Here is a 24,021-nt window from a genome sequence, read left to right on the forward strand (position 1 = left end):
CTAAAGGGGCAGAGGACCAATCAATACTGGTGGAAGATGAGAAACCATGGGCTATGGCTTTGAAAGCAGACTGGGATGTAACCATGCTCAGCCAGGGGAACTGCAGCAGGCAGGAGATAGTCACGAAAGCATTGTGTGGGGAAAACGAGTCAGCTCCAACTCCCGTGGGAACTTTCTTGCCCCATCTCTGCTTTTAACCCCGCTCTACCAACAAGCCACAGTTCACCTGGGGTGGGGAGGAGAATTGAGAAAGAGAGATAAAGAAATAGTGAAGCCAGACACTCTAGTTCCCAAATGCAGGCGCTTATAGAGAACAGGAAACCCGAGGGGCGTGGTGACGGAGCCTTAATATTGAATTAACTCATAGTTTATTAACTCAGAGACCAGGATGTCAGACTGCTGTGATAAACCCGGTATCCAGGGACAATCCAAATGCTGCAATGATTTCAAGAATGGTGAGATGGGTAAAGGTGCCTGCCACCAACCCTGATGACCGGAGTTCCATTCCCAGGATTCACACAGTGGAAGGAGAGAACAACCTCCGGGGTGTCATGCTGCATAAAGGGAGGTGCTGCTGGCCTGCTCTGTCCAGAAGCTGGCCTCGTCTGTTCAGATCTACATCGAAGAGAGCGGTCCTGAACAAAGGCGCCCTCTTTATATAATACAACAGAACAGATATGACAACCAAAAGGAAGGAGCCTCTTTTACAGGGGTCCCGTAAGGGAGAGAACTTTCTTCTGGCCTTGCTGACCCAGAACAGCACACAAAGGCACAGCCAGAAATGGTTACTCTATATTCACATGCTCCTACACACTGCGGGGTGAGGGGACATTGCTTTCAATGCCTCACTGCTTCTAGCGCATGGTCATAGACCTGGTCATCACATCTCATACACACAGACACCGTCCTGAGTCAGGGGCATGAAAGAGTCACAAAGGAAAAACAGGAAACATGGTTCAACCGAGGCTGTGCATTCAGCTGAGTGTGAAATGCGTCCCGAGGCCAAAGCAGAGTGGGAGGGATCACAATGTTTTTCTTAGGGGTCGGTTGATTCTGATCAGGCTGAGTACACGGTGTAAGCAGAATGAGTAATTATAAATGATCTCAAAGCACACTACTAATTTGGTTACAGGCTAGGTTCAAGTTTGATTTTTATTATCATTTGTTTTTGTTTTTGTTTTAGTTGTTTTTCTTTTTTTGGTTTTTTGAGACAGGGTTTCTCTGTGTAGCTTTGTACCTTTCTTGGAACTCACTCTGTAGTCCAGGCTGGCCTCGAACTCACAGAGATCTGCCTGCCTCTGCCTCCCGAGTGCTGGGACTAAAGGCATGCGCCACCATCGTCTGGCTATCATCAATTTTGAGACAGGGTTTCAAGTAGCCCAAGCTGGCCTCAAACTCTCTGGAGTCATGGAGTCAAGGATGACCTTGAATTCCCGATCCTCCTCTCCTCCTGCCTGTACCTCCTAAGTGCGGGAAGAGAGGCTGGCTGGGAAAAGAGGCTGGCACCACCATGCACATGCCCACTTTATGAGGTGCCAAGGATCCAGCCCCAGACTTCTTGCATGCTAGGCAAGTTCTCTCCCAGCTGATGCACACCTCCAGGCCCCTCCACATCCCTATCATTCATGCCTCAGACCTGGTTAACCACAGACTCTTACCCTCTCTGCCCTTGTGACCTGCCTCTGCACTTCTCTAGTTACCCTCATCTGTCACATCTTAACCATCTCATGTATAGTTTCTCCCCACCACCCCAAATCCCCCAGCCACTCCATTCCCCCTACCTTCAGGTCCAGGGATCCTATGCATTTAAATCAAGCCTTGTTTCCTCCTTAACATGCTTTTGATGGCCTCAAAAGCTCTTGCTGGACACACCCGAAGGAACAAGATCCAAGTTGCTTGGCTAGTTTTCCGGCACCCCGAATCATCTGATGTTTCTAACCTCCTCTAAACTCACTCGGCTCTACCAAAGTTCATTGAGGCCTGCTCTCAGAATGGTCTCAAGTCTGACAAACAGAAAAAAGAGATGAGCTCTGTGGGTACAGTGTTTGCCTACCATTCTCAAGGTCCTAGATTCCATAACCAGCACTGCATAAACTGGGTATAGCGGATGCAAACCTGTAATCCCAACACTCTGGAGTCAGAGGCAGGAAGATCAGGAGTTCAAGGCCATCCTCAGCAACAAAGAAAGTCTGAGGACAGCCTGGGGTTCATGAAAACCTGCCTTAAAAATAATGGTAACAGCCAGGCAGTGGTGGTGCACACCTTTAATTCCAGCATTTGGGAGGCAGAGGCAGGTGGATCTCTGAGTTCAAGGCCAGTGTCTGGTCTATATAGTGAGTTCCAGGACAGCTAGGGCTACCCACAGAGAAACCCTGTTTTGAAAACCAAAATAAACAAACACATTAATAATCATAATAACACATAGTTCTTGACCATTAGATGATGTTAGAAAATTAAAGAATTCCCAGAGCACATACTCAGGACACAAGATCAAGGGCAGCGCTTGTCCAAACGGGTCCATGGCAACAGAAAGAATGTGTCTGTCCGAATACAGGACTACATTTTCCTGCCTCCTCCTTTCCCTGCCTACATATTTCCCACTATTGAAGGATCAACAGCATGTTGGCTCTCTCGTTCTCCCGTGTGGGTCCTGGTTTGAGCTCAGGTTGTCAGGCTTGGCCAGCTCCCCAAAGGCCGGAGAGAACCAGAGAAGGCAGAACCAACTCCAAGACTGGGCTGGCAGTACACCTTATCAACCCAGCAAAGAGGCTGAGGCCAGGGAAGAGAGAGAAAGAGTCATGTGAGCTCTCACGCGTGGCTGTGTTCTTCAGCTCTCATGCCGTTCGTAACCAACCCCAAGGCTTGCATTCTGTCACGGTCCCCAGCCAGACTGAGTCACTGATGTGTTACTGTCCTCTACGGAGGCGGCAGTCTATGAAACAACTGTCTGCCTCTCAAACCTGAACTGCTGCTGTGTGCACGTGTGTGTGTGTGTGTGTGTGTGTGTGTGTGTGTGTGTGTGTATGACTGGGGATGGAATGCCAGTCACTACTCTACCACTGAGCTACACCCTAGCCCTCCTTTTACGTCCTGTTTTGAGACAAGGGCTCACTACCTGTCCCAGGCAGGCCTTGAACTTGCTACCATCCCGCTTCAACCTCCAGGAACCTGGGATTACAGACCTGCTCAAGCAGAGCTAGGATACTGAACTTGTGTTTAATGATTTCACATACGTATAAAGTGTTTGGATCAAAGCCACCCCCATGCCCTCCCATCCAGTTCCTTTCCTATCCCCAGACCCTGAACTTTTTTGTGTGGTTGCTTCAGTTTTTTGTTTTATTTATTTATTTATTTGTTTGTTTGTTTGTTTGTTTGTTTTTTTCGAGACAGGGTTTCTCTGTGTAGCTTTGCGCCTTTCCTGGAACTCACTTGGTAGCCCAGGCTGGCCTCGAACTCACAGAGATCCGCCTGCCTCTGCCTCCCGAGTGCTGGGATTAAAGGCGTGTGCCACACGGCTTTATTTTTTAAACAGAGTTTCATGCTAGTCTCAAATTCACATCAATCCTCCTGCATGCTAGGATTACTGACCTGAACCATCACACCTGGCTATTATCTTAAACATCTTTTCACGTGGGTGGCGTGTGCGCATGTGTATGAGCCAGAGGTCAACCTCAGCTGTCATTCTTTGGGTGTTGTCTACTGATCCTTAATTTTACATTTTTTTTTTAAGATTTATTTATTTATTATGTATACGGAAGAGGGCGCCAGATCTCATTACAGATGGTTGTCAGCCACCATGTGGGTGCTGGGAATTGAACTCAGGACCTCTGGAAGAGCAGTTGGTGCTCTTAACCTCTAAGCCATCTCTCCAGCCCTAATTTTACATTTTTATCATATTTAGTTATGTTTATTTTTGCACGCGAATGTAGGTGCCTGCGGAGGTCAGAGGTGATGGCTATCCTTGGAGCTAGAGTTACAGGAGGTTATGAGCCACCCGGTTAAGATGCTAGGATCTGAACTCTGCAAGAGAATCAAGGAAGTGTTCTTAACCTCGAGTCATCTCTCCAGCCCTGATATATTGGGGGATGGTGGAAACGGGGGTTCGAGACAGGGTTTCCCTGTGGAGCCCTGGCTGTCCTGGAATTCATCATATAGTCCAAGCTAGCCTCGAATTCAGAAATTCGCCTGCTTCTGCCTCCTGAGTGCTGGGATTCAAGGCGACCACCGCCCGGCAAACTTAAAAAAATTTTTTAAAGATTTGTGAATGGTGCGCGCACGCACATACACACGCGCGCACACACGCACACACACGGTTAGGAATAAAAGAAGAGCAGGAAGGCGAAGAGCTGTAGAATCGTGTTCCCCGCACTGCTGCTGGGATCGAAGGGTAGAGACAAGGACCAAAGCCCGAGTCACAGTCTCCAAACGTTTCCTCCTCCATACCACAGGGTTGTGGTCCTTCCTGCACATCTCCTGCTGCTAAGTCAGTGCTAGGACTTGGTGATCCCAGCAGGGGTGTGTGTGCAAAGCCTGGAAACTCAGCAAGGCTCCGTGCAACTTGTGGGAATGTCGGCTCTGACCGGTGCAGTGGGGAAACGCTGCCCACCCCGCTCCGGGACTCATCAACCTCCCCAGAACCCCCTCCAGCCTCGCTCCGGGAGCAGGAAGGCTGGGCCTGGCTGAGGTCAGGGGCTCGGGGGCCGCCTGACCTGCTGCGCGAGCGACTTCGGTCGGGCTCCCCGGCAGGACGTCTGTCTGGAGCCCCACCTAGGAAACGGTTCCGGTCAGGCGCTTCTAAACTAGCGCCTGTCCTCCTGGTCCTCTAGGAGCGCGCTCCGCAAGTCCTCCAAACACCCGGTTGCCAGGGGCGTTCCCGGGATTCCGTCTAACCCACGTGACCGTCCTATAGGGAGACGCTGAAAGCCCGCAAAGCCTAACGCCGGTTCCGGGGCGGGGAGGAGACCGTGACCAGACAAGACTTAGCCGAGCCTCTCTCGCGAGATCACGTAAGGGGGCGGAGTCTAAGAGAGGGTTTCTTTCGGGCGACGGGGCGGTGTGACGTCAGACTTCTCGCGCGAGATCGCGGAAGGGGGCCGGGTCTTTCTTAATGAGACCAGGCAGCGCTGGGCCGAGCCTGCCTCGCGAGATTTGGTGGCGCGGAGTCCGGCTTTTGGGGGCTTCTCTCGCGAGATCAGGTGGATCTGCGCCCGGCGGACACTGCGCAGAGTGGAGGTCGTTGGAGTCACTGGTCCGCTCTTAGCTCCTTCGCCTGTAGGTCCGTGCCCCGCCCGCCCCAGTCATGCTGTCCGCTCTCGCCCGGCCTGCCGGCGCCGCTCTCCGCCGCAGCTTCAGCACTTCAGCCCAGGTACGAGGGGCTGCCAGCGCAGCGGGGAACTCCGGGGCGGCACGTTGCATCCCCGGAACGCGCGGGTTCTTCACCAGCCAGGCTCATCCTGGACATCAGGGCCCCCCATCCCCCGCCCCGGCTCATGTCCCGACCGACGCTCGGTGTACAAAGCCTGGGAGAGGGGCAGAGCCGGGCCAGGTTTCCCCCGGAGAGTCTGCGCTTCTTGTAGGTACAGAATCCCAAGCTCTCGATCCGGAAGCAGATTGCATTATATGCAACTTTGCATTGCTTTGACCTAACTAATTTTCTGCTTGTAGCGTCCGTATGAATTATGCATGAGGAAGAGAAATAACGTGTAGTATTAATTTTGTAGTGCAGGCGTCCCGAGGTTCTGAGGATAGAGAACCGAGTCAAGGTTACAGTAATGTGACAGAATTGATTGAAATTCAGCGCGCCTGATCGCTGTCCGTGGTCTAGCCACTGAGAGATTGCTTTCTTTGTGCTTATTTATTTAGACTAGACTGGCCTCGAGCTCTTCGAGATCCTCCTCTGCCTCCCCAGTGCTGGGATTAAAGGCATGCACCATCACGCCTCGTTGTTCAAAAATTATTTTTCTGTGTCTGTGGTGTGTGTGCACATGGGTGTGCAAAGGCTGGAGAAAGACATCGGGTACCCTGCTCCATCACTCTAAACCAGTGGTTCTTATCCTGGGGGTCAAAGGACCCTTTCACAGAGGTCACATATCAGATATTTACATTATGATTCATAGCAGTAGCAAAATGTATTTATGAAGTAGAAACAAAAGTAATTTTATGATTGAGGGCCACCACAACATGAGGAACTTAAGTGTTTTTGGAGGGTTGCAGCGTTGGGAAGGCTGAGAACCGCTGCTCTAGACCTTATTTATTTGGAACAAGGCTTTTGAACCTGCCAGGCTGCAGAACTGGGGATTTGAACTCAGGTCTTAGTTCTCACTGAAACACCTCCTCCACTGGAGCCTTTTTCTCTTACAGATTATTCTTGGAGGATCATCCCTGCCTTGGGTAGACTTGGCCTTGGACACCTACAACTAAGCTATTTTTAGTCATCTTCTACTTGGACAGTGGTGCTTTAACTAGTGCATGTCAGAATCAATTAAAAGTGGAGTGCCAGGATCCTGTTTGGAGAGTAGGATCTGTGTTTTTACAAATCTCTAGATTTGTACAAATCGATACAACCAAGGCTTAAGAAATAATTACCACGCCCCAAAAGGGAACTGATAATTTGAGGGAACTCTGAATTTCTGCTCATTTAAGTCATGTCTTCCTGTTTCCCATTCAATCAGGTCATTGAAAAATATAGATACAGGGAGCTGGAGGGATGCTGAGCAGTTAAAAGTGCTTGCTAATCTAGCAGAGGACCAGAGTTTGGTTCCTGGGACCCAAGACAGGTGCCTCACAAGCACTGTAACTACAGCTCCAGAGGATCTGAAGCCTTCTGGCCTCTGGTCTCTTTGGGTACCTGCACATAACCTCACACACCAAAAAAAAAAAAAGGGAAACAAAAATACTTAAAATAATTACACACTGGGTGTGCTCATGCATACTTGTAATCCCAGCTACTCAAGAGTTAGAGGCAGGAAGATTAGAAGTTTGAGACATGCCTGGGTAACTTAGTAGGACTCTGTCTCAAATAAAACAAAGTTATAGGGACATAGTTCAGTGGTAGACACTTCCTAGGCATATACAAGGCCCTGGGTGCTCAGATACCAGGATGAATGAGAAGCGGACTGGGGTGGATGAGAAATAATTGGTAGGTAGAGATGAAGATGGCTCCTGAAGAGTAAGTAGAGTGGGGTTAGCTCAGCATAGATAGTGCAGAGTGTGGCTGAGGGTTGGCAGGTTTGTGGCACTGAGTCAAACTCAGGGCCTTAAGTTTTGTGCCACTGAGCCACAAACCCAGGTTCAGCCCAGTTGTGTGTGTTTGTTTTTGTTTTTTTAGAAAGAGTTTCACTGTGCAACCTTGGCTGGCCTGGACCTCTTGGTGTAGACGTGAGGGGTCTCAACTAGAGATCCACCTGCCTCTGTACTTCCTGTATGCTGGGATTAAAAGTGTGAGCCACTGTGCCCAGCTTCCATTTGAATTTTGGTGGTTGCATCTGTGCATGGAGCGAAGCACAGAACTCTGTGTTTTGATTTAAAGTTTTAAAAATCATTGACTCTGTGTGTGTGTATATGTACCATGTTTCACATGTGGTGGTAAGGGCAGCTTGGTTTTTACCTTCTACCATTTGGTTATGTGAATTGAACTTAGGTCATCAAGCTTGGCAACCAATCTCTTTTACCCACAGAGCCATTTTTTTTCAGCCCCTGAATTCTATAGTAGATATGTTATTGTCTCTGCCTTGTTCTAAAGTGTTTTAGTTGTGAGCCCCAGAGGAAAAAGTCAGCGTTCAAGAGGAAGGGAGTTGAGATTTTATTTTTAATTGGGGGAAAGGGCAGTGTGGGTATCTGTATGTGTGTATGTGCGCACTGGAATGGCGGAGGGCAGAGGACACATTGCTGGAGTCTATCCTCATTTTCCTCCATGTGGGGAAGATTAGAGATTGAACTTATGTCCTCAGGCTTTTGAAGCAAGTGCTTTTACTTGCTGAGCCATCTCCCAGGCACAGGGAACGTGACATTTCAGTGAAGACCAGGAGAAAACATAGATCATATAGAAAGGATTCCAGGCAGGTGGACAGTACTGAGAGTCCAGCGTGTGGAGCAGGGAGGCCTGGAATGATCGAGAATGTGGGGGAGGGTGGAGAGAACCCAGCAAGCCCTGTACAACTTGGACATTTTCTCAAAAGGGAAGTACCATTTTGAACAGAACAGTTACTTAGTAGGCAAAGGGAGACAGGTAAGAAGTCACTGTACTAATTTGGGTGACAGCTGTAGATGTGGTGAAAATTGGTGGAGCTAACTGAATTTGCTGGTGATCAGGTACAGGAGAGAGTGGAGTCGTGGATGATGCCAAGGTTTGGGGTTGTGGTACTAGTTTTTACTGAGATGAGTAAGAGTTCTGGAAGAGCTTGCTAGAGGTAGCGCTCAGTCGTAGTGTGCTTGCTGTGGTGTGGCTCAGTGTAGAGCACCTTCCTAGAATCCCCCAATGAGGGATTGGGGTGTGGCTCAGTGGGAGAGCCCCTGCCTAGAATCCCCCAGTGAGGGGTTGGGGGTGTGGCTCACTGATAGAGCACCTGCCTAGAATCCCCCAGTGGGGGGCTGGGGTGTGGCTCAGTGGTAGAGCACCTGCCTAGAATCCCCCAGTGAGGGGCTGGGGTGTGTCCCAGTGGTAGAGCACCTGCTTAGAATTCCCCAGTGAGGGGCTGGGGCATGACTCGGTGGTAAGAGTGTAAAGACTTCTAGGAAAGAGCAAGTTTAGGGTAGTGGGAAGGTTCAGCAGCTTAGCTTTGGTTGGATTTAGAAAAACCAAATTCAAAAACAAAAAGAAAATGCCAGTTGGGTGTCCAGTTAGCTCTTGAGAAAACAGTGGAATAAGTCCAAAGGCAACTGGAACCAACTATGTTTGGTCTCTAGGCTTTGGATCCTCTATCTCAACGATAAAATGTAGCCAAAGTCCTCAATGTATCTCAGTCACCATGTATCTATACAGTGTGTATATATACAGTGTATCCATGTAGTAGAAACACAGATGTAGAAGTTTTGAAACAAAGAACTGTGGATTTACATTCTGAAAGCAGAGGTTTGAATGAAATGTTTTACAATCTATCCATCTTCAGAACAGTTGCCAAACAGTAAACTATTGATCAGAACTCTGGGCTCTCAGCAAAGGCTAATGGGCTTGGAAGGAACCACTGTGATAATGCCTTGGATAGAACCCACTGGGGTTGACAAGATGGCTTAGAGGATAAAGGCACTTGTCCCCAAGCTTGTCAACCTGAGTTCCTCCCACTCCTTCACCCACATGGTGGAAAATTAGAACCGACTCCAGCAAGTTGTCTACTGACTAAGTAGATAATCAAATATAACAAAAAACATTCTTAAAAAGGATCTCATTACTGGAGGACTAGGTACACAGAATTGCTGGTGTACCTCAGTGTACAGCGTAGGACCAAGTGAGGAAAGCCTCTCCTTCCTCATTGCCCCACGCTGGGTCCCATCAATATTGAACAGAGCAGGCCCACCTAAAGACCCGAGGGTGAGCACTAGCTCTTTATGTTTCTTGGTAGCATTTAAGATTTTTACTTGTTAGATTAAAAACAAGATTTTTTTGGTGGGCATAGTTTCTCTGTGTAACAGCTCTGGCTGGCCTCAAACTCACAGAGATTCTCCTGCCTCTGCCTCCTGAGTGCTGGGATTACAGGTGTGTGCCACTGCCTGGCTAAAAGGTTTTTTGTTGTTGTTATTGTTGTTGTTGTTGTTTTTAAGATTTTAAGCTAGGTGTCATGGTGCAGACCTGTGAGGTCCAGACTAGTTTTTCTGTGAGTTTCACGTCAGCCTGGGCTACATAACAGACCCTGTCTCAAAGCAGTAGAATCAACAGAAACCGTGCGAATGGTTTTCTTCCGTTCCCCATTTGTACTTGCTCTGATGGAACCCCTGCTGCCCTGTCCAGTGAGATGATGGAGGTGTGCTTAGGGAGAGCAGCTTGGCGGGGCCTGAGTGGAGGATGGGAGACAAGGAGACAGGAGCAGGTTGGGGCAGGCGGGGCCTGAGAGGCCAGGTTCTTCCTGCACTGCTTCCCTGTTAGATTCCATCTTGAGACAGGGCCTCCCTGTGTAGCTCTTTTTTCTTCCAATACTGGGATTGGAACCCAAGTCCTCTCCTACGTGCTTGGCAAGCATTCTGTCACTGAGCTACACCCTAACCTTGGGCTTTGGTTTTTGATAACTGAAGCCCATTATTACTTATTACAGCATTAATTACTGTTCTATATACACTTCCTGCTGCGTGTCCATGTGGCCTCCACCCACAGGCCCAGCCAGGCTTGGACTGAAAATGTTCAAAAAGGAAAAAACAGGCTGGAGAGATGGCTTAGAGGTTAAGAGCACTGCCTGCTTGCTCTTCCAGAGGTCCTGAGTTCAATTCCCAGCAACCACATGGCGGCTCACAACCATCCATAATGGGATCTGGTGCCCTCTTCTGGCCTGAAGCATGCATGTAGGCAGAACATAATAAATAAATAAATCTTTAAAAAAAAAAACAAAAAGGAAAAAACAGACTGGAGAGATGGTTCAAAGGTTAAGAGCGGTTGCTGCTCTTGCCGAGGACCTGAGTTCAGTTCCCAGCACCCACACTGGGCAGCTCACAACTGCCTGTAACAGTTCCAAAGGATCTGATGCCCTCTTCTGGCCTTCTTGGACATGCACATACATGGCATGCGTTCATGCAGATACATACACATAGCATACAGGCATAAGTCAAAATAATAAAAATCTTTCAAAAATACACTACTTACATAATGAACATGTGCAAACTTTTTTTTGCCATTATTCCCTAAACAATAGTCTTCACAATTATCTGCGTATTTATGTTGTATTAAGTGTTGCAAGTAATCTTTATTTTTAAATTTTGTTAACATGTGGGTATGCATGAAGTCAGAGAAGAGCTTTCTGGAGTTGATTTTCTTCCACTCTGTGGGTCCTGAAGATCGAACTCAGGTGCTCAGGCTTGCCAGCAAGTGCTTTTACTTGCTGAGTCATCTTGCCAGCCCACAAGTAATCTTAAGGTGGTTTAGAGTGCAGGTGACGAGGGGCTGGGCGTGGAGATGGTAGCAGAACACTGGCCTAACAGGAGCAAACTCGACGTTCAATCCCAGTTCCTCAGAAGTGGCCGTGAGGTGGGGAAAGGCAGAACAGACAAGAGGGTGTGCGTTAGTGATGTCCCGTGCTACTGGGTATGTGGGGAGGCCTTGGGCCCCCCATGGCGACAGGGATATTTCTCTCCAGCTCTCCCCCACTCTAGTGCAGCTCCTAGGGGCTGCTGCTCTCAGTTAATATTTACAGTTCCTAAACTACAGATCAGAGATAAGGCTGCTGACGCCGGTCCAGCTGGCTACCGGGTGGAGCTGCCTCCTTATCATAGAAAGACATTGGAGTGTGACCCTCGCGTCCCGCCATCTCCAGGCCTCTGTTCTCTCCACTTGAACTTGGACTTTGGGGTGAAGGTCCACAGTTCCACCACAGTGAAGCTGGTCGATATGGCTGCTGGCTCATTCTTTGGCCTCTTGTCATCTAAAGAAGCACTGTTCTGTCCTAAGTGTTGTCTCTGCTTCTTTCTAGAACAATGCTAAAGTAGCCGTGCTGGGAGCTTCCGGGGGCATCGGGCAGCCTCTTTCACTCCTCCTGAAGAACAGCCCCCTAGTGAGCCGCCTGACCCTCTACGATATCGCCCACACACCCGGTGTGGCAGCAGATCTGAGTCACATCGAGACCAGAGCAACTGTGAAAGGTACTGGGCGTGGCCGCCCTGGAGACGCCCCCGTGTGCCATGCAGTGAGCCAGGGTCCAAGTTCTAGAGGAGGATCACAGATGAACCTGGATGGTCAAAATCGGGGGCTGCGGGCTACTTTAGAGTGAAATTGCACACATGACCAAATGGCTGCCTGTTTCGCACTTGGCTCTACAAGTACTTAAGCAGTGGTGTCTTTTAGGAGGCTGAGCTGGCGGTGGTGGCCAGTGGCACACACCATTAATCTCAGCACTCAGGAGGCAGAGGCAGGCGGATCTCTGAGTTCTAGGACAGCCAGGGCTACACAGAGAAACCCTGTCTCAAAAAAAAAAAAAAAGCCAGGCAGTGGTGGCGCACACTTTTAATCCCAACACTCGGGAGGCAGAGGCAGGTGGATCTCTGAGTTTGAGGCCAGCCTGGTCTATAGAGCGAGATCCAGGACAGGCACTAAAACTACACAGAGAAACCCTGTCTCGAAAAAACAAAAATAAACAACAACAAAAAAGAAAGCTGAGGCTGGCAAGATGACTCAGTGTGTGGGTGGGCCCTTGCTGTGTAAGCCTGGTGACCTGCGTTCATTTCCTAGAACACACATGAAGGTAGAAAGAGAGAACCAATTCCTCCCCAAGAGTTGACCTCCACAGCTGGCTGTGATCACACACACACCCCATAATAATAAATAATTTGTTTTAGGAGTATGAAGCAGGGCATGGAGATACACATCTGTCATCCCAGCTCTTGCGGGGGACTAAGCTCTCTGTTCCCTCCCCTCAGATATGATGGCTTCCCTGGGCTCATACAGGTTACACTGCTCTAATGGGGTCTTCTTCCCAGGCTACCTCGGACCTGAGCAGCTGCCAGACTGCCTGAAAGGGTGCGATGTGGTGGTGATCCCAGCTGGAGTGCCCAGGAAGCCAGGTGGGTGCGTGCGTGTGTGTGTGTGTGTGTGTGTCTGTGTGTGTGTGTGTGTGTTGGGGGGTACCCTGGGGTGGTGGGGGGGTAGAGAGGGGGCTCAGCTATTAAGGGCAGAATCAGAGAACCTGATTTCAGATCCCAGCGCCCACATTGGGCTGCTCACAAATGCCTGTAACTCCAGTTCCAAGGGATCCAACACCTACTTAAAGCTTAGTAGGCCCACTACATTGTGGGAATCTGTCAGAGTCCGGCTTCATCCTGTCGAAGGGTTCTTAATGGAAGGAGAGAGAAATGAGAAAGTATTAGATAGAAATATAGAAGGAGTAGTGGTGCATTTCTTTAATCCCAGCACTCGGGAGGCAAAGCCAGGCGGATCTCTGTGAGTTCAAGGCCAGCCTGGGCTACAGAGCGAGATCCAGGACAGGCACCAAAACTATACAGAGAAACCCTGTCTCGAAAAACAAAAACAAAAAACGGAAAAAAAAAAAAAAAAAAAACAAATAGAAGGAGATGATATGAGAGACAGACAGACACAGGCTAGCTTCAGGAGGGCCCTGGGTCAGTAACCAGTCGTCTTGAGGTTATTCCAAAGGGCTTTTTATACAATGCCAAGGGGCAAGGCAAAAGACTTCCCCCTTGCAAGATCAAAGCACAATGTACAGCCAGGTGTTGACCCTTCCAAACACCTGGTAACCACACTGTGGCCAAATCATCTCATTATTGCAGCCCTGCTGGGTAAAGCAGGATCAGATTCTCTGACCTTGAGTAAGGTCTTACTAGGGAGCCTCTGTGGGCCTACACACCACATTCAAACACACACATATAAATAAATCTCTGCTGATGTGTGTGGATTTACACCCCCCCCTCCCTCCCTCCCTCCCCCCCCCCCCCCTCTCTCTCTCTCTCTCTCTCGTACACAGAAAATAAATAAAAATATGATAAATATTTCTTGAAATTTCACTATGTTCTTTGTGGCTTTCTCACCCTGGACCATGCCAGGAATGACACGGGATGACCTATTCAACACCAACGCTACCATTGTGGCCACCTTGACGGCCGCCTGTGCCCAGCATTGCCCTGAAGCCATGATCTGCATCATTGCCAACCCGGTGAGTACAGGGGGCGAGGCTGATATGTGTGTGATATAATGGTACACACATTGGAGGTGTTGAGAGGTCCTGGAATGTATCCTAAAACTGCCTTTTGTCGCCAATCAGGAGCTTGAACCTGGTTCTTCCAACTGACTCCCTTCAGCCAGGTCACCTCCCCTTTCTGTACCTCCCTTTCCCCACCTGGAATACCCATCTCCTTTCTTTCTCCTCCTTCTCTTTTGTCTTCCTCCTCTTCCTGGAGGGGAGACGGGTGGGCAGGGTCTCACTGTATAGCTCAGGTTGGCCAACAACTCGGTCATACTTCTGCCTCCTAGGTGCTGGCATGGAGGGGTCACAGGTGCACCAGCATGCACTGCTTAAATCGCCCACCTGTGTAACTCCTTTCACCCATGATTGTTGTAGCCTGTGACTCGTCTCCTCTGTTACATTAAGTGCACAACACAGATCTGGTGGCCGTTTTATTCTGTTTGATTTCTGTGCCCTGGCTGGTGTCTTTGGCTCTTCCCCTATTGCATTAAGTCAGTTGAACTTCACACCTCATAAGGTAGTTGTCATAGTCTTCATTTGTCTTGCTCTTCTGTTGTTGTAACGTGACCAAGGCAGCTTGTAAAAGGAAGCATTGAACTGGGGGCTTGCTTATGTTTCAGAGGGTTAGCCCATGCTCATCATGGTGGGGGGTGTGGTGGCGGGCAGGCAGGCAGGCAGGTAGGTTGCTCCTGTGGTAGCTGAGTAAGCCCACCATTGGTGACACGCCTCTTCCAACAAGGCCACACCTCCCAGTCCTTCCCAACCAGTTCCACTAACTAGGGACCAACCATTCAAACCTACAAGCTTATGAGGGCCATTCTCATTCAAACCAGCACAGCATGGCACAGATAAATTCTATAGGTTCCAGGGAGTCAGGCAGCTTGCCCAAAGTCACTGGGTCAGTAGGACAGAACTTGGATCTACTTGTTCACCTCCTCTAAGCCAGCCTCAGCCCAGCAGAAGGAACCCCGAGGCAGCAGCCTCCTGTGTCCTTGCAGTAGAGGGTGTCTGTTCACCTGGCATGGCTCCTTGCCTTGCAAGTGGCTTACAAACAGTTGTTGGCAGGGCCTGTTGCTGGCTCCACCCTCAGCTGACATCCATCTCATGGTTTCCCTAGGTTAACTCCACCATCCCCATCACAGCAGAAGTTTTCAAGAAGCATGGCGTCTACAACCCCAACAAGATCTTCGGTGTGACGACCCTTGACATCGTCAGAGCGAACACATTCGTGGCAGAGCTGAAGGTATGGACCCTGCGAGTGCCTCTCAGTTGCCTGTTTTCTGAACTCTGCTGCCCTTGCTCCTGCGCAGGCAGGGAAGATGGCGGAGGACTTGGACCTGGGGGTTTCAGTCTTTGTGGCTGGCTTCAGTGTTGTCTGTAGGAGCAGGCAGTGAACCCCACAGGCTCAGACTGGCCAGCTACTACCTGGCTTAGTGTGCCTTTGGCCCTTGACCTCTTCCCAGTGCATCAGGGTTCAGGCTTACCTCATCCACCTTAGATGGTAGCCACCTGTCCATTTACCATGCCCTGGAAAAACTAGATTGATCTCCTAGTCCTTACATGTGGTGATAAGGACTTAGGAAGGTTCCAGAGATCCTTTCCTTGGGTTACCCATAGTAGCTTACCTTGAAGGAGTCACATCTGGCCAGCTTCTTGACTCTTGGGCTCTGCCCAGCCCATTGTTTTTTTAATATGTAGAGACATGAGTAGACATACATTTATCTTGTTTTTAATTATATATATATATATATATATAAAATTATATGGGGGTCTGTGTGGAATTGTACACATGTGAGTGCAGTGCATAGGTGTCCCAAGAAGGGCATCGGTTCCTCCTGGAGCTGGAATTAGAGGCAGCTGGGAGCCACGTGGGTGCTGGGAGCCAAACTCTGGTCCCTGCCAGGGCAGCCGGCACTCTGAGCCTCCGGGCTGCCTCAGCCAGTGTCTGTTCTCATGCCTTGAGCCTGCTGTTCTGCTGACCGGCTCCAGTGTGTGGAAGGATTTTGATTTCTGAGTTGAGGGAGAAGAACTCTTTCTCTGGAACAGAATGTGGGGCACTAGTTTGGGCATTTCCATGAAGAATGACATTAGCCCTAGGAAGGATCGCTGCTGCCCTCTGGTTGGGTGACAATGTCGGGTGGCTGGAGGAGTGGGCAACACGATCCGGCTTGTGACGGAGGAGCCTGGAGTGACCCCTGCACAAGCTGTCCCCTCCCTGCACCTGACTAATCACATGATAGGGCCCAGACTCTGTGTCCTCCTGGTTTGCTTGTGAGCTTTCTGGGTTTCCAGTCTGCCCTTGGTGACTGCGACTTGTCTCTGCTCAAGAGTCTTGTTAACAGTGAGACTCCTTGCCTTGTGAACAGGGTTTGGATCCCGCTCGAGTCAACGTGCCTGTCATTGGTGGCCACGCTGGCAAGACCATCATCCCCTTGATCTCTCAGGTATGTGAGTGACTGAGAGAGACAGAGAGTGTGTGAGGGAGAGGGAGAGGGAGGGGCTGATGGGTGGATTGCAGGAAGCTTTGAGATCACAAACACCTCAGGGCACTTGAAGCTCTCAAACAGTCTAGTGGGACCCGCTTGTGTATTGTGGAGGGATTTCTGCCCTGGCTGGAACCCAGCTGTCTAGGGTTTTCCTGACTACAGCCTATGGAACTGGGTGGATCAGAAGCAGCTGGCTCCAGCACTGTGTGGGAAACATCCCATGAGATCAAAGCAGACCGTGTCGGAGGCCAGGTGCACAGCTATAATCCCCACTCTGGGAGGTGGAGGCGAGAGGACTCAGGGTTATCAGCTATGTAGTGAGTTTGTGGTCAGCCTGGCTGCATCAAGCCCTGTAGTAAACAAAAACAAAGGAGTTGAATTGGTAAATCAGCTCTGTAGCCCCTTGGGTATGAGGACTCATCTGGTGCTTTTGCATAGAATTTTGTTTTAAAGTGTGTAACTGTAAGTGCAGCAAGAGGAAACGTGGCATCCATCCTGATGACTGAGATGAGATAGAGAGAGAGCTCAGTGGTTAGGACCACTTGCCGAGGACCTGAGTTCATTTCTAGCATTCACATGGGACAGCTTACAACCACCTGTAACTCCAGCTCCAGGGTTCTGCTGCCCTCTGTAGCTTCCATGGACATCCCCACACAGAAGGCATTCACATCCAAATCTAAAACAGTGATTCTCCAAGCTCATTTGTGGGTGCATGTTTCCCAGAAGGTGGGAGAACTTGTTGTAAATGGAGGTGAGCCGATAGGATGCCACCTGGTCTTCTGATGGAGCCACATCACTGCGGGCAGCCGTGGAGCATGCTGCTCAGTACGCAAAACCCTGGAAAAGTGAGGGGTGGGAGGAGGCGCAGTCAGTAAAGGGTCTGTTGTACGAGCATGAGGACCTGAGCTGGGTTCCCCGCACCCATGTAGAGAAAGCCAGGTGCAGGCCTGTCATCTTAGTGCTAGGGAGGAGAAAACAGGGTCTCTGGGCTTGCTGGGCTGTCCACCTGGCTGAGTTCGCTCTGGGTTCAGTGAGAGACTCTGTCTCAAAGCATACATGTCAGCTGGAGGGTGATTGATGGAGAGCCCTGGTGTCAACCTCAGGCCTGGAAATGTCTGCATGTGTACACACACAATCGGGGGAGCCAGGCATGGTGGCGGTCCCAGCATGTGGAGGTGGAAGCAGGAAGGTTAGGAATTCAGAGGTATCCTTGGCTGCATCATGACTTCAAGGCCAGCCTGGGCTACATAAGATCTCTCTCAACCAAGCCTCTGAACAAAGTGAATTTGCTTTTGTCAATAGAAAATGACATTGGTTGATTGAGTGGTGGGGACCCTGTCTGACACGGTTGAAGCCCTGGGTTACATCCGCACTGCTGTGTTGAGGATGAAGCCTGGTGTCTGGTTGCGGTGGGGCTGAGATAGAAGGTGGAATGCACTGTGGAGCAGGGATTGGGCCAAGCCCCGGGGGTCGGGGATCGTACAGGAAGTTCCTCACACAGTCCTGGCTTGCCCTGCAGTGTACCCCCAAGGTTGACTTTCCCCAAGACAAGCTGACCGCGCTCACCGGGAGGATCCAGGAGGCTGGCACGGAAGTCGTGAAGGCCAAGGCTGGAGCAGGTGAAGTCCCAGGCGACTCTGGGGATGCGGACACAGACACGGGGGGCCAGGAACGTTAGCATGACAGGAAAAGTGCTTGTCCCTGGGTAGGGAACGAGTATTTCCCTCCAGGTGCATCTGCCTTTGCCTGAAGAGAAGGTTCTAGAAGGCAGCTCAGATTTCTGGGGTGAGATGTCAGTGAAATGGGGAGATGCAGACCCGATTCTCCACCAGGAGCTGTGGTGTGCAGGGGCTTTTTCTGGAGCACACCCCTGGGGCCTGGGTGTGATGCTGGCTGTGCTGACCCATTGTTCTCTCCCAGGTTCTGCCACTCTGTCCATGGCCTATGCTGGGGCCCGGTTCGTCTTCTCCCTTGTGGACGCCATGAACGGGAAGGAAGGCGTCGTCGAGTGTTCCTTTGTTCAGTCCAAGGAGACGGAGTGCACTTACTTCTCCACACCCTTGCTGTTGGGGGTGCGTATCCAGGGCGACCACGGCTGTGGTTGGTGCTTGCTTGACTTTAGGGAAGGGAGAGTGGGTGTCTCAGTGTAGAGCCGGGCCCATCACAGGACAAGCAAGTATGGTTGGGGGTGTGGCAGCTGGGAATGGCTGTCAAGGCCAGATCAGCTCTGGAAGCAGCTGATCCCTCCTGGGCTGGGATGCAGCTAAGCCCAGCAGCCTCTGCCTAGAATCTTCCAGTGAGGGCCTGGAGTGTGGCTCAGTGGTAGAGTACCTGCCTAGAATCCCCCAGTGAGGGGCTGGGGTGTGGCTTAGTGGTAGAGCACCTGCCTAGAATCCCCCAGTGAGGGCCTGGGGTGTGGCTCAGTGGTAGAGCACCTGCCGCCTCAGCCTCCTGGGTGCTAGGATTTCAGGCCTCTGTGCCACCAAATCACACTAACTTGGTTTCACGTGTTACCATCTCCCCTCTTATCCAGAAAAAAGGCCTGGAGAAGAACCTAGGCATTGGCAAAATCACTCCTTTTGAGGAGAAAATGATTGCTGAGGCCATCCCTGAGCTAAAAGCCTCCATCAAGAAAGGCGAGGACTTTGTCAAGAACATGAAGTGAGAGGTTCGAGCCTCGAGCAGCAGCATCACCCTAACTTATTCAGCATCATGTCTCTGAAGCCACCAGGGTCTTTAATTTGCTTGGTGGGTGTTGTACCAGCATCAGCCTCCCTTCCCAGTGGTGTGGCTGGTCTGTGGATGATAACAATAAAGCAGCCTGATTGTCTTTTTCCCGGTCTCCGTCAGCTTACTCAAGGGCCTCGTCACTACACTGTGAATCAGAAATAGTCTGTGGCTGCAGGGGGGTCCCTGATTTCAAGAGCAGACTGGTCTACATACTGAAGTACAAGCCAGCTGAGGCTGCATAGGGAGACTGTCTCAGAAGTTCAAGCCCTCCCCATGCCAGAGTTGAGTTCAGAGCAGTCCAGGCAGCTGAGAGAGACCGTGTCTCAGAGTGTTGGAGCACTCGCCTGAGCCCTCCGTGAGGACTTGGGGTGTGTCTGGGCTAGAGTGCTTCCTAGCATGTCCCAGGTTCTGACTTCAGCCATCGACTTGACACAGCCTCAAGTCACCTGAAAAGGGAGCTTTTCAGTTCTGTTGTCCTGATTAGATGTGCCTGCAGGCATGTCTGGGCATTGTCTTGGTTGTAAATTGCTCTAAGAGCAGCCCAGCCCACTGTGGGCAGCGACATTCCCTGGGCAGGTGATCCTGGCTGTATAGGAAGGCTCACCCTGGGGCTGGAGCATGGCTGTGTTAAGGGCCTCTACTGTTGGAGAGCCTTCTGGTTTGTTCCCAGCACATGTGCCTCAAAGCTCACAACTGCCTGTAACTCCAACTCCAGGTGGTCCTGCCATCCCTCTGGCTTCTGTGGACACGGGCACAGGTACAAATACCCACACAGACACATCGTTAAAGGTAAAATGGCTGGATGTCGTGGCACACGCCTTTAATACCAGCACTCAGGAGAGACAGGTGGGTCTCTTGAGTTTCAGGCCAACCTGGTCTGCAAAGCAAGAGCCAAGTCAGACAGATAAGTAGTGAGACCCTGTCTCAACAAAACAAAATAAATCCTTTAGAAAAATCTGGCTGAGTATAAGCCAGCGAGCTCCCTGCCCTTGTTTGGCTGTGAGGTGAGTTCCTCGGTCTGAGGTAATGTGTGGAATAGCAACCAGGCCTGCTTTCAAGTTCCTGCCTTGACTAACCCCAACAATGGGCTGTGACCTGGAAGTGTGAGCCACAAACCCTTTACTTCCCTAAGATGGTTTGGGTCGTGGTGTTTGTCACAGCAACAGAAAGCAGACTGGAACAGGTTCAGTTCCTAACTCCACCAAGGAATAAAAGGTCTGAGGATTGCCATGAGTTCATGGTCAGCCTGGCCTACATAAGTACCCTGCTCCAGGAGAGAAACCCAAACCTCGCTGTTCTTTCTGACTCAACGTTTCTGTGTGTGACACACTACAGACCTATTTGGGCAACATGTGCTCTTGGATAGGATCCTTGCATTCACCACACAGGCTAGAGCTAAGAGACAGGTCACGGGACATCTTAGCTCATCCTATTGCAGGGCTGCTTTGTGGAGGGTCCCCTGGGAAAGGAGACAATGTTCTTATCCACTGAGTCATATCTCCAGGCCCTGTATGTATATCTAAGGTTGGTACTAGGAATCGAACTTAGGTCCTCATGATTGCATGGCCAGCCAGCACTACTGCCCAATCCTGGTTAGTCTGTTGTTCGTATAAAGTTTTTTTTATTTAATCTTAAAAGTAAATGAAAACATCATACCAGAAATTAACCAGACTCAAAGTGTATACAGCTTAATGAACTTACATACAGCTAGAATTGGTATTAGAAACAGAAATTATAGCCAGGTGGTGGTGGCGGCAGCGGCACACACCTTGATGCCAGAACTTGGGAAGCAGAGGCAGGTGGATCTCTGTGAGTTCGAGGCCAGCCTGGTCTACAGAGCGAGTTCCAGGACAGGCATCAAAACTACAAAGAGAAACCCTGCTTCAAAAAACAAAACAACAAAAAAAGCTTGTGACCCTGAGACATGACCTTACCAACTACAAAGTTCATGTTCAAAAGTCCCACAATCAAGTAACAAGTCTCCCAACGAGGGGAATGGTTCAGTAGGTAAGAGTACTTATTCTATGTAAGAGTGAGGACCTGAGTTTGAATCCTCCCACGCACCCAAATAGAAAGCTGGCCGTGGCTGTGAGTATCTGTAAGCCCAGATCTTAGTCTGGGGTGAAGACTGGGATCCTGAGAGCTTGCAGTCCAGCTAGCCTAGACTAGAGCAAGCTCTCCATTCAGTGAAAGCCACCATCTCGAGACAGTGAAGTAGAGGACAGTAAATAAAGATATCCAACACCCTGTTAGTAAAGTGTTTGAAGCATGACCATTAGGACCTGAATTCAATGCCTGGACCACATTTAAAAAAAAAAAAAAACAGGTGTAACCCTGGCGTGATGGTGCACACCTTTAATCCCAGCACTTGGGAGGCAGAGACAGGTGGATATTTGTGAATTAGAGGCCAGCCTGGTCTCCAAAGCAAGTTCTAGGACAGCTAGGGATGTTACACAGAGAAATCCTGTCGTCCGTCCCCCCCCCCCCAAAAAAAAAATCCAGGTGTGGTGTGTGCTTGTAATCCCAGCACTGGGTGGACAGGGACAGAGTCCCAGGACTCACTCGCCAGCCAGCCTGGCCAAATCTGAATGGCAGGCCAGTGAGGGAAACTATCTCGAGAACAAGATGGACAGACATGATGTTCTGAAGAACATCTGAAGTTGAGCTCCACACACAAGTGCATATGTGGCCATACCACACCTGTACACACGTGCACACAAACACAAAACTAACAAAAGGTGGGGAAAAAAAACCTTCAATGTTTTTAAGTAACTTTACAGTTTTGTGTTAGGCCATATTCGTAGCTGTCCTGGGTACATGCCTTGGAGCCTAGGGCCCATGAAAAGAGAAACAGGCTTGGTTGGTGAGTCCAGCGTCCTCAGCTGAAGGGCATGACCCTCCTCCTGGAGACAAAGAAATAATGTGTTAACAGGGCTGGATAGTTCAGTGACAGGGTTCCAGGCTGAAGCTTCTTTAAGTTCAATGGGGAAGGTCATCTTTGCATACCCGGTGTGACTGAGGTGGGCTCTCCAGGAAATCCAGCTCCAGGTGACTTCCTGCCAAAGGCTCGAACTCCAGGCTGCACATGGGAACAGCAAAGGGCTGAGGGCCATCACTGGGGTGGCAGTGAGCAGCCTGGAAAGGGTGAGTGCATTTCCCAACCCCTATTTCCACTCCCTTGAAATCTACCAGCTATGCTGGGGAGATGGCTCAGTGGGTGAGATGCCTACTGTGTAAGAATGGAGGACCTGAGTTTGAAGGCTGCACCATGAGACCGCGCATCGGGGAAATTGGGGGTGGAGACTGGGGGATTCCTGGCACTTGCTAGCCAGCCAGGCCAAACAATCAGGGAGCTCTGGGGTCAGTGGAAGACCAGGAGGGGTTGGAAGGATGGCTCAGCAGCTAAAAGTATGTACTGTTCTTACAGAACATCCAGTTAGTCCCCTCCCTCACCAACTGTTCCCTACAGCCGGAAAGAAAGGCACAGGTAGCAATTAGTGTGTTAATGAGCATATGCAAGGCGAGAGCTAGTCCTTAACAGCTCCAAGGCAGCGGGGAGCCCGGATAAGGACAAATGGGTTGCAGAAGATTGCTGGAGTCAGGGAAAGGAGCCACAGTTACTCTGGAAAATTAAAAGGAAAGCTGTGTAGTGAGTTCTTTGAGAACGCAGGCAGTACCTAACCCAGGCCGCTGGGCCAAGACGCTGCAGTTCTCTCTGTGGCCAGAAGAGGGAGCAAGAGGCCGATGCCGCGCACAGCTTTCAGGCAAGGCTAGGTCACTCAGGAATGAGATTAGCATTCCAGAGCCAAATCAGGCTAGCCGTGCTGTCTGGTCTTGGCTCATCCAGGCGGGAGGGAGGAGACAGTCGCCAGCCAGCCGACAGAGTAGGAGCAAACAATAAAGGGAGGGCCCTGGAAAGAAGCTCTCAAATTGGAAAGCAAAGCTCCGAGTCTCTGTTGCAGGTTTGAAGGGAGAGGCCAGACTAACCTTGGGTTCCTCCTGTCCCTGATGCCCTGGACACTGGACAAGGACACTGCTGACATCCAGAGGAGAGAAGGGGCTGGGACTCAAACCCAGGGTAGGAGAAAGCTACCTAGTGCACAGGAGGGGGTGTGGGAACAGGCCTAGGCCTGCCCTGCAGCTTCTGCAGAGGCAGATTTTATATACATATGTATATAATAGTATAAATAATATATAACCCCTGCTTTAAAAGGCTCTTCTTGAGACTGGAGAGATGGCTCACCAGTTAAGACAACTTAGTGCTCTTCCCGAGGACCCGAGTTCGGGTCCCATGTACGGCAGATTACCACTGACTGAACTCCAGTTCCAATGGATCAGACACACTCTTATGGCCTCTGGGGGTTCCTGCACTCATGTGATGCACATAAACTCACACAGGCGTACACATACATACATAAAAATAATTAAATCTTAAAAAAAAAAAAGAAGCTATTGTCTCCTCTGTCTCTGTCAGTGTCCTAGCACCAGGAGACCCCATAGCTTGGGGACAGACACCTAACCAACGCCAGTTGACTAGAGTACATTCTCTCTTCACCCTCTTCATTCTGTCCTATGGCATCTAATGGGGTCACCATGGGACAGACAGCCCCAGATGTCAGAATCGGAGAACCTCTTGGAGACAGCCCCAGCAGGGCAGCTGACCTGCTGGTGAGAAAGTCGGACCATAACCTGCTAGTCATCCGTGCCGGCTCGGTCTGGGGCCGCTACCTGCAGATCTCCCCGGCACCCCCTTTATAAAGGGCAGCATGCACGGGGTTTGCTAAGTCCACTGATCAGTACCCGAGTGCATCTGGTACCCATCTAAAGAAAACAATTTTATTTTTAATTATATGTATGTTTGCAGGGGAGAGAGATGTGTGTGTGTGTGTGTGTGTGTGTGTGTGTAGTGTGTGTGTGGTGTGAGTGTGTGTATGTGTGTGTGTGTAGTTTATGTGTGGTGTGTGTGTGTGTGT

At 50.2% G+C, this 24,021-nt stretch overlaps 2 protein-coding genes across 4 annotated transcripts in view; one reads left to right on the top strand and one right to left on the bottom strand.

Moving 5' to 3' along the window:
- Positions 1-5,080, bottom strand: part of Styxl1 (serine/threonine/tyrosine interacting like 1) — a 33,192-nt gene extending 28,112 nt beyond the window's left edge. The window contains exon 1 of one of the 3 annotated variants that reach the window (XM_059249281.1): positions 4,710-5,080. The gene's annotated coding sequence lies outside the window, so the exon portion shown is untranslated. The remainder of the gene's footprint in view (positions 1-4,709) is intronic. The other 2 variants (XM_059249280.1, XM_059249279.1) reach the window with 2 other exon arrangements.
- Positions 5,081-5,182: 102 nt separating this feature from the next.
- On the top strand, positions 5,183-19,152 carry Mdh2 (malate dehydrogenase 2). The gene is made up of 9 exons (XM_059249278.1): positions 5,183-5,365; positions 11,610-11,778; positions 12,613-12,696; positions 13,693-13,802; positions 14,950-15,075; positions 16,199-16,276; positions 17,838-17,937; positions 18,239-18,390; positions 18,852-19,152. The coding sequence occupies exons 1-9, from the start codon at positions 5,300-5,302 to the stop codon at positions 18,981-18,983; spliced, it is 1,017 nt and encodes a 338-aa protein (XP_059105261.1). The 5' UTR covers positions 5,183-5,299; the 3' UTR covers positions 18,984-19,152.
- Positions 19,153-24,021: the final 4,869 nt, after the last annotated feature.

Source organism: Peromyscus eremicus, chromosome 23 (assembly GCF_949786415.1).
Source record: "Peromyscus eremicus chromosome 23, PerEre_H2_v1, whole genome shotgun sequence".
NCBI lineage: Eukaryota > Metazoa > Chordata > Mammalia > Rodentia > Cricetidae > Peromyscus > Peromyscus eremicus.